Genomic DNA, 9917 nt, shown 5'->3' with positions numbered 1-9917 from the left:
CAAATCTCTAAAGCAGCATGGCTTATTTATCTCAGTCCATGATGCGTTTGTTTCGACAGCCGTCAGACAGCGTTGAAAACATCAATATGATGCCAACACGATCGCAGTCATCATCAGACGGAGACTACAAAGCTCGTCGCCACGGTCGCGCAGCAAGAAGGTGAGCGCAACAACAGGTGTTGTGCCGAAAAATAGCCGCCCTGCGAGAAATGTCCCCCCTGACGGGAGCGCCCACACGGAAACGACTTTCTTGTACCGTGAATATGTATTATTTTACTCTGCGTCAACTAATAAATGTCATACCTGTGTGATTGTCATTGGGATATGGTCGTGAAAACCTGTAGACTAATACATTTCTGTTCAAAGATGGTTATGTGGCCCAGTCCACGATTTGTTACTAAAATACAGTACTAATATTTTGTGTAATTTAATTTCTTAAAACTGATTTTACAGTCGTAAATAATAAAGCGTTACAAATAAGCGCTCCCGTCAGGGGGGACATTTCACACGTGGCAGCTATTTTTCAGCACACACCGACCCGTTGTCAATCAAGTTTCATTTTACAATCGTGACAACGGTGACGCTCAGCTGACCAAATGTCGGTTTATATTCGGGCCGGTGGCGATTTTGGGTACCCGACTCCTCATCGTGACATAAACTGGAGTATGATTGGAAATTTTGTGGTCTCAGGACGAGCTCTGACGCTCGGGACAGGACCGGACGGGAGGAAACATCGGTTTGGGCATCAAATATGGATCTGGCGACTGGATCGACCGAAGCTTTTCCAAATAACGGCTTTTATGCAACTCATCCAATGAGTTTACAGCGTCTGAAAGCACCGGGGCTTCCATAATTTGCAAGTGAATCCACCTTTAGAAACTACGATCATTGACAATACGGACACACAATGACGGACAATATGGTGGCACAATACAGCGATCACGTGATTGTGTGACGTAGTGATTTGGGTCTATAGGGCTCTAGCGTCCCCAACAGGTGGATGACGTCAGTGGGAGAATGGACTTATGGGTTTTACCCCAATAGCTAAATAAATGGCATGGTCATGACAAATAACAGTCTTGCGCTAAATGGAATATGAAATAATAAAAATGCATTTATTCATGACGACATGGCAAAATTACTCCATCATGGTCAAAACTGTCGACTTCACCTTTACTGTCGCACCTCCCGAACGATATTTCATGCCACCTAAGTCAGGCTTATGTCATTTCCCTTCCCCGGCTTCGGAGAATGTAAACAAACCAAGAGGCGGGACAGCTAGCCGACATGCTAACCCGAACCGAGTGATGTTTCAAAGTCTTCGAAGCGGAAAATCTAACATAACTCCCCGGACTGGCTGGGTGGGGGCCGTGGCCCTGGGTTGGCGCCCGCGCGGCTTCTCCGCCCGTCTGCGTGGCTCTCGCGCGCCCGGTGGGGCTTGCGTGCTGCTGGTTGTGGTAGGGCATGCTCGGGTTGGGGGTCCCGGTGCCGGGATTGGCGACGCGGCGGCGTAGGGTTGGTCGCCAACGGGCTTACACTCATAAGAGATTCACACGATTACTGGTTCTAGATCACAGAACTGATTTGTGTACACTCTACCCCTTTCAATCACTTGGCTTATAGGCTTATAGACACCCCCACCCCCATCCCCCTCTTTCACTGGCCAATAGGCCCCCACATGGTGTAAACCGGAAATACATCTCGCTGACGATAGCACCAACATATTAGTAACTAGTCTAGTTGTTCAATGTATTTCTTGTTTTTGTTTGTGTATGTGTTTCTTTTCTTTCTTCTATTGTATTTCTTTTCTTCTGTCCCCCCATAATCCCTTCCTGTTCGCTGCTTTGTCATAATAAAAAGGTATTTTGAATGATCACAATGGGAGTATGTCAGACTCTCAATGTGAAACATTAAAACTGTTCAGACTATCCGGGCACATAGACTTCCATTCTCTGTGTCAAACAGCTGAACAGGAGGGGTTAAAAAATAAATAAATAAATAAAAATAAATAAATTAAAAAAAAGGAAAATCAAACATAACTAGCCCGGATCATTTCACATGATGACTGGGTTGTTGATTGTCTTCGCTGATCGGCAACCCGCCCGGCACCGAACAAGTTAGAGCTTGTTGTTCCCCTGCTGAGGGCAGAGGGCTCGTTTGCGGGGAAGCGACTGGACAATGACCGCTGGACAAACCGGCCGACGTCGGAAGGAGCGTGTAGCTGCCAAATGGTTAACACTAATATGGCAAAATACTGTAATGCTAATAATGAGACTCATAGGAGGGCTGCTGCAGTTTTTAAGCAGCTAACATGACAATATGTGTATGAGGAGAGCTTTTTACGTGCCCATCCATGATCAAACATCAGTAGTCCTTTATTTAAAGAAAGTTTGCAGTGTTTACTTTGTAATCGCTGTATTTGCGGCTATTTTTAACACACAGTTGCAATTTCTGATCGGTCCGAAAATTTGACAGAACATCGGGCACATGAAGAGGGCAATAAGCCGAGTGTAGTGCTCTCCCGGCGGGGGGATGTGTGACTGATGTCGCTGGTCGTCGGACGAGGGGACATGGAGCATGTCAGCCACAAAATGCAAGCCACCTAAATATTAAAATTATCCCAGTATTTGACATAGTACACCCTAAATCAGTTGCCAGCCAATCGCAGGGCACAAAGAGACAAACAACCATTCGCGCACACAGTCATACTTGGGGACAATTTAGAGCATGGGTGTCCAAACCTGTCCTCAAGGGCCCCTGTGGGTCCTGGTTTTTGTTCCTACCAATCGAGCACGGACAGTTTAACCAAAGAAGTTTGTGCTAAAACAAGCAGCACCTGACTGCAGTCAACTGATTACACTTGCGAGACACCAGATTGGTGAAAAGATGTCGTCTTGTTTAGTAGGAACGAAATCCAGCACCCACTGCGGCCCTATGTGGAATAGTTTGGACACCACTGATTTAGAGTGTTCGATCAGCCTACCATGCATGTTTTGGTGATGTGGGAGGAAACCAGAGTACCCGGAGAAAACAGACACTCGAAAGCGAAGGACGCGTTTTCCTGAGCTCCGTTATCTGTCTCTGATAACTCAGGCGCCAGCTGGGAGAGAAAACCTACCAAATATGCCTAATGCACCGAAAAGAGGAGAAAAGACTGACAAGACCGAAGAAATGGAAGATTTAAAATCTTCTATGCAAAAATTAGAGCTAAAATTAGAGCAAATTATGGCTGAATTCTGAATTCTTGGTCCAAAATCGGGACCTCTTGAAGCAGAATCAAGACATCTTGAGGAAAACGAGCAACTGAAGAAGACGATGAAAGAGAGAGATGATCGTATCAAAAAACTGGAAGCTTATCACCGGCATCAAAGTGAGAACAGGCGCATATTCGCAAGTTGTTCAGGGGGACCATGAACCAAACTACGCAATGTTGGAAAAACAGGTGACTGGCAAGTTACAAGAATTGGGAATAAGAGTGGAACAGCAATTCATTCAACAATGCTTTCCGCTAGCTTCACGAGGGAATAAACCGCCAATGATACTTATGAAGCTTACTGATCGAAAGAATAAGATAGCTCTCCTGAAACAAGGTCGTCTCCTGAAAGGATCCAACATCTTCTTCAATGAGAATCTAACCCGCCGCAACGCTGAAATATCAAGAAAGGCACGTCAACTGAAGAAAGCCGGAAAGATTGAGAGTACATGGACCGCAGATTGCAGAATTTTCGTCAAAACGCAAGACCAGAAAATGAAAGTTATCAAGCAAGTCGAAGATCTGGCAGCTTATGAAAACTAATCAACCCAAGTAACGGACTCTGCTTTACAGTGTGGTCAGAACCTGGACAACGCGCCTGCCCGGAAAACACCTTAAAGTCTGGACATTGTGGAGGATAGCTGGGGTAGATGGCGGCCGCTGTGTCTGACCACACTCGAAGAGGAACGATATCGAGGATGTTTCCTTTAAGTCAACAAAAGAAGGGTGGCGGACACGGCCTCCCATCGGTCCACACCTATTCCCTATCTTCTGGATCGAATCAATTGAATAAACTAATTACTGAATTAGGAACTAGTCTACTGGATCTAATCAACATAACGAGCCACGATCGACTATGGACTATTGGGAAAATGACCAATCAGAGGGGATGGTTATTATAAAAAAAAATAAAATAAAAAAAACTTGTAGTCATTACGAAATCTGAATGTCAAAAATTGATACTTGATATTTTCTGCGTCCTATATGGTATACTGGGGACGGGTTTCAATAAGCTTCGGCTTCTCCCGTCAGCCCTTTTCTTTTCGGGTTGAATTAATTGTAAACACATATAAATGCAGTATGTTTGTTTGGATTTGTCATGCCTGAAGGGAAAATAAATAAAAAAATAAAAAATAAACCACGCAGGCACGGGGAGAACATGCAAACTCCACACAGGAAGGCCAAGGCCAGGGATTGAACCCATGATTTGATGCATTTCAGTGGTTTTAGGAGGTTTGACACCCCCCTCTCACCCCCTTTAAAAAAATGGAGCCAGGGAGTTCCAGCAAAAAATTCTAGTCACTTTCACCCCTGGTTGAGAATATTCTTTTTCGGATAATAAGGTTACATTTTCGACTGTTTTTTTGTGAGTAAAATGACTGTTGAACTGGTTTTGGGGCAAAAATGGTGAAAATTAACTTATTTATCATGCATTGTTTTGAAAAGTTTTGAGAAGTTTCTTAGTGTTGAAGAAACTTCATCAATGTACTTTTTTTATCTGTAAGTGTAAATGTAATGAAAAAAAACACACATACAAATAAAATATTCAGGTCTTGAACTACTTTCGGCACAACCTGTATCGTTTTTTTGGGGGGGGGGGGGGCTGCTTGGACTTGAAAATTTGACTTTAAGGGATTTAGGAGGATCTTAAACTGATTCTCTGGGACTCAAAAATATCAGGTTCAATTTCGGCTTTGTTGCATACCACTGTTCCGCATTCCATCCCCTGGTGTGTCACTGTATTTAAGAAAGCTTCACTCCATTTATTTCCATAACTTGTGCAGCAATACTTCCTAACACAATGAATGAACAAACTCCATCACGTAAGTATAAATCATATATATTTTCAACCCATATTTGGGTACATGCTATTTACATACATGTATTTTCGTAAAACAATTACAGAATTCACAATAATTACCAAATGTACTTTTGTAGTAAATGGCAGCTGGATTGTTTTTATTTTCACTATCTCCTCTTCACCAATTATTATTTACGAAATAGTTGCCTTTGCTATTGTAAGTTAATTGTTAACCCCTCAATCTGGAAGTGTCCAGGCATACCTTTTCATCAAATTAAAACTCAAATAAGTACAACATTAATAATGATTTCAAAATGTTTCAGTGCTTGTGCAAATGTGTTTTAAAAGCATGTAAAAGAAGTGATGAGTAATTTCACCTGCAGTGATCCCTAGTTTTTCGTGTTTAATGGGTAGTGGAATGTGACAGCGCCAACACATCATAGCACTCCGCCGCCTCCATCTTGGTGATGACGTCACTAGGTGAAGTGTTTGTAGGGGACCACTGGGTGACACTTACCTTTATCTTGCTCTAAACATTATAAAGAGGGAGGGGGAGTATGGACGTCTCTGTCAATGCAAGGTTATTCATATTTATTATTTATTTATGATGGGGATTTTGGGGGGCACTGGGGACTCTTTACCTTTATCCTGCTCTGCACCAAGCACTTTTAATGGGTACTGACTACATAGTGTTGTTGGAACTCTAATCTGAATTTCGTTGTTATCCTGGCAATGACAAACTGAATCTGTTTAACATTGGACACAATGGAGGAGGATGCGTTTTTCAGCAGTTCTGGATCAAGTGCGAATTTTTCGAACGATATTGTCGATCCAAAGGAAATATAAATTTAATTCGGAGTAGGAGGAGGATTCACGTTGCTGTACGAATTGATCGATTAAGTGCATAAGTAAGCATATCTTGGTAAAAATAATTAATCAGGCTAGAAACTTACAATATTTTATTGAAATGGACAGTATTAGTGATCTGTGTAACCTGTTTTTTGGCTCTTGGTTATTGAAGAAATGAATTGTTCTACAAAGGTTTGTTCACCAGTTTTAATCTGAAATATTGGTCTTGCTCTTTTTATCTTTCAGCTGTGTATCATTTAACAGTTGCTCTCTTTGGAAAGCGAATGTTATCAAACAATCACATTGGAAAGCTGATCCTTGCAAATGACGATGTTTTTAGAAAGATATCAAAGGACTTCGGTGTTGGAGAAAACCATTCATTCAAAGTTATCAACGTCCCAAATTTCTTTGAAGACTGCCCCGCTCCAGACCAACAGGTGATAGACTTATTAGCTTTGGCCTACCCTGGCCCTGATTTGTTCCTCCTGGCTATTGATTCTGAAAACAAAGGCTGTGAAGATGTTGTGGAACAAATGAGAAAACTCGAGAAATTCTTTGGAAACTCAATCAAACATAATTTGATTGTCATTTTTGAAAAACAAGAATTGTACGATTCAATTCTTTATCTGAAAGATAACAACATTCAGTTAGGAATGCTCAATGAAAACCTTGCCACTGACTGTAAGATATGGGGTGCGGCTCGTCCATCATTCCTGTATGACTACAAAGATCACAGTTGGCGAGTTATAGAGCGAAGAATGGAACAACTAAAGATGACAAGGTAAAATGTTTTTGATCATTTTAGTTGATTATAAAGACCATTCTGTTTCCTGAGATGCAATTGAGATGAAATCTTGAATCGTTGCCAAGGTCTTCAGAAGTGGAAACCAAGACAAGACCAGGACCTACAAAACTGGCTGGGAGAGGCAACAGAATTGGTCAGACGCCACAACTGATTGCATGTACGTCTCCAGTCAGGGCACGTTGTACAATAATGCAAATATATACCAACTATTGATGATCCTATTTTGCATCTTGACAGCATCTGACGCAACGGATATAGATAATGCAAGTCGAGGAGGTTCAATCACCCCAAAGGAGCATTTTCCACATCCACGAAGAGCTGCATATCCTCGAAGTATGCTTTGTACTAAGGGCTAAGATAAAATTTAATTGATAAATAAAATTGTCCCTTTCAGGTGGAGTGAACAATGCCCGAAAGTGACTTCAACATCATAGTAATGGGACGCTTTGGAACTGGAAAGAGTGCGTCTGCAAATACCATCTTGCAGACTGTTGATGGATATAAAGAAAAGGGCTTCAAATCTTTACCTAGATCTAAACCGGTTACAACCACGGTTGAGGTGAGAAATGTTAGGAATCTGTTTGGAAGACCGGTAGATGTGATCGACACTCCAGACTTCTTCAGAGACACGCTACATAATTCTCAGAAGGAAGTAGACAAGTGTAAATCCTACATTACTGAGAATTGTGTGATATTACTCGTATTTCAGTCAGGTCGCGTTACAAATTTTGATAGTGACTTCATGCAGAAGCTGGAGAGCAGTTTTGGTCAAAATATCAGAGAAAAGTCAATTGTCCTTTTCACCCATGGAGATGACATTGATGAAGAACTTCAACAACACATCGACCAAAATCATAATCTCTCAGAAATTGTTCATAAGTGTGGTGGCTGTTATCACCTATTCAGCAACAAGTCAAAGGATTCAAAACAAGTCAAAGAACTGATTGAAAAGATTCCTGAATTCAAAAAAGCCCCCAATCCAAACGAGATTTCACGTCCTTTTCAATAGTGTAGCTTGCTATTGATTTTAGTCCACTTTGCTGAAAACTCAACAGTAAATTCAAAAATGTGCTTGGTTTTACTCTGTATAATGAATAATATTGTTCTTCCAGTACAAAGTCACCCATCCTTTATACCAGGGGTCGGCAACCTATGACACGCGTGTCACCACTGGCACGCGAAGGGTTAACCAGTGACACGCGAGCGCATGGCAAAATAATTTAAAAAAAAAAAAATTTTTTTTTTTTTTTTTAACCTGAAATTAAGACATTTTTAGTTGCACGCCCTGTTATTTAGGGCTTTACAGGAGCGTCCCTCCCGACCCCTCTGCCTATAGCGTTATTTGCGAACAATTATGGATTTTGAGCACACTTCCAGCTCTTCAATTTCTCAATTCCTGCGCTCGTCGTTTTTTTTTTTTTTCCTCTGAGCGCTCAATTCAGCACCCGCTACTAACGTGTCACGAAGCCAACCAGTCAGAGAGCTGGTGGAAGTACACAGTGTTACCAATCTGCACTTTTTGGTACTGTTACTCCAAGCCCCAGCGTGAAGGCCGGCGGGCCAGTAAGCGAGTAGACAGCCGGCGAATCGCCGGCGTCCGCGCCGGGAGCCCCGTCGCTTTAACTTTGAATTGAGATCCCGATGTCACACCCTCGCCCCGGCGCGGAGGCCAGTCGCTTAAGATACGGGGCTGTACACCCCTGTCCCGGCGCATCGCAACACTCCGGTTGGACCCCGATTGCCAGCCGTCAGGTCAGAGCAGCGGGTGAAGCGATGCTTGCACTGTAGTATGGAGTGGACCGGCGATTAACGTGGCTCGTTGCCGTCGATTCGTCCCGTGCTTACCTCGGAGAGGTGGCAATGTGTATAAAAACACTGTGACGCGTTGGATGGCGTTTTACTGGAGACTTTTATTAAACAAAACAAAGACCAGCGGGGGACACAGCCTCTTCTCTCCTTTTCACGGCGCTCTCCGCTCTCTCTCAACACCTTCCATCGCTCCCTCTTTTTCTCGCCCAGACGCCCAATTCTTCTTCTACGCTTAACTAGCAAGCCGATCATATTGTAGGGGACAGCGGCCCCTTGGGGATACCGGTAACAACTGGTTGCCTGGTTACTTCTGGTAGCTCTTTTTGTGCATTATGCCTCGAGAGAGTTTGTGTGTCGCACAACAAGTATCAAACGCCACTACGAGACAAAACATGAAAATTCATAGAAAGCAGGGCCAAGGAACACATTAAAGTAGGTATCTTTTATATTTGTAATATAAAATCTAAAATTGTGCATATAATTCACTGTTTAAGTTGCTAGTGAACAAGACAAAATGTAAGAGTCGGCTGTTCTGACTTTGAAGGCTCTCTGTACTGTGAGAGACCTGCACTGAGAATCACACCTGTTCCCCTTTGCGTGCTGGGGTGTGTGTGTGTGTGATATGTTTGCATAAAATGGTGCAGCTGTACAGCTGTTATTACTGTTGCACTTATTTTCAAGTTTTGATATTTTCGACAATATGCATTAGTTTTTAGTTAATTGATGAAGATGAATGGTAGTTATACAAATTAAATGTATGTCCATGTTTTTTTTTTATTTGGAGTAAAATTACAGCTCTGCTGAATATAAAAATTCGGATGCGCGTCATTAATCTTGGGGTGGAACACTGACTGACAAGAAAATTTGAAAGTGGCACTCCACACCAAAAAGGTTGCTGACCCCTGCTTCATACCAATAAATAAATATTATTTTAAAAATTGAGTTGTATTTTTGTTTCATATTGCACGCTATATACAACATAGTAAGATTAGTCACCAATTTGTAAGGGCATACGTCACTATCTGTAAGATTGCCAACAGCCTCGGGTTGACAGGTATGCCAGACACTTCAACCAGCTCCCCGGCAGGATCCCAAAGTGTTCTTAGGCTAGCCGAGAGACAATAGCCACGTTTACATGCTGACTTTTATTCATACCGATTCAAATCATTCCGAATGGAAATTTCACATCAGCTGTTTACATGTCACTTCATCTATTCCGATCCAGCGTTTACATGTGTCTGCCTTTATTCCGATAGGACGTTTGACAACTGCCGTCTGACATGCGCAGATTAATCAAAGCGTCACGTTGCAAAACATGGAGATCGATCGTCAGATCAGCTGCTGTTTTAACTTTTTGAGTGGAAACAAAACTTCAGAATGACACGCCGTTCATTTAAAAA

The 9917-nt window shown here is 42.4% G+C and overlaps 1 protein-coding gene across 2 annotated transcripts; it reads left to right on the top strand.

The window, feature by feature from the left end:
- The first annotated feature begins 5041 nt into the window (after positions 1-5041).
- On the top strand, positions 5042-7909 carry LOC130905533 (uncharacterized). Of its 2 annotated transcripts, XM_057819050.1 has the most exons (6): positions 5042-5076; positions 6150-6340; positions 6590-6684; positions 6774-6865; positions 6946-7041; positions 7103-7909. In XM_057819050.1, exons 1-6 carry the CDS (start codon positions 5055-5057, stop codon positions 7126-7128), a joined length of 522 nt encoding a protein of 173 aa, XP_057675033.1. In that variant the 5' UTR covers positions 5042-5054; the 3' UTR covers positions 7129-7909. The 2 variants fall into 2 exon arrangements, with proteins under 2 accessions (XP_057675033.1, XP_057675032.1); XM_057819049.1 differs by having other exon boundaries at positions 6150-6684.
- The last annotated feature ends 2008 nt before the right edge of the window (positions 7910-9917 follow it).

Source organism: Corythoichthys intestinalis, chromosome 17 (assembly GCF_030265065.1).
Source record: "Corythoichthys intestinalis isolate RoL2023-P3 chromosome 17, ASM3026506v1, whole genome shotgun sequence".
In the NCBI taxonomy this organism is placed as follows: Eukaryota; Metazoa; Chordata; class Actinopteri; order Syngnathiformes; family Syngnathidae; genus Corythoichthys; species Corythoichthys intestinalis.
This window is presented reverse-complemented; position numbering and strand designations above follow the sequence as displayed.

Bases quoted from the DNA above. Each gene is read 5' to 3' on its own strand.
- LOC130905533 (XM_057819049.1), top strand. From the start codon at position 5,055: ATGAATGAACAAACTCCATCAC. The intron at 6,685-6,773 runs GTAAAATGTTTT...ATCGTTGCCAAG, and splicing joins GAACAACTAAAGATGACAAG to GTCTTCAGAAGTGGAAACCA. The intron at 7,042-7,102 runs GTATGCTTTGTA...TGTCCCTTTCAG, and splicing joins AAGAGCTGCATATCCTCGAA to GTGGAGTGAACAATGCCCGA.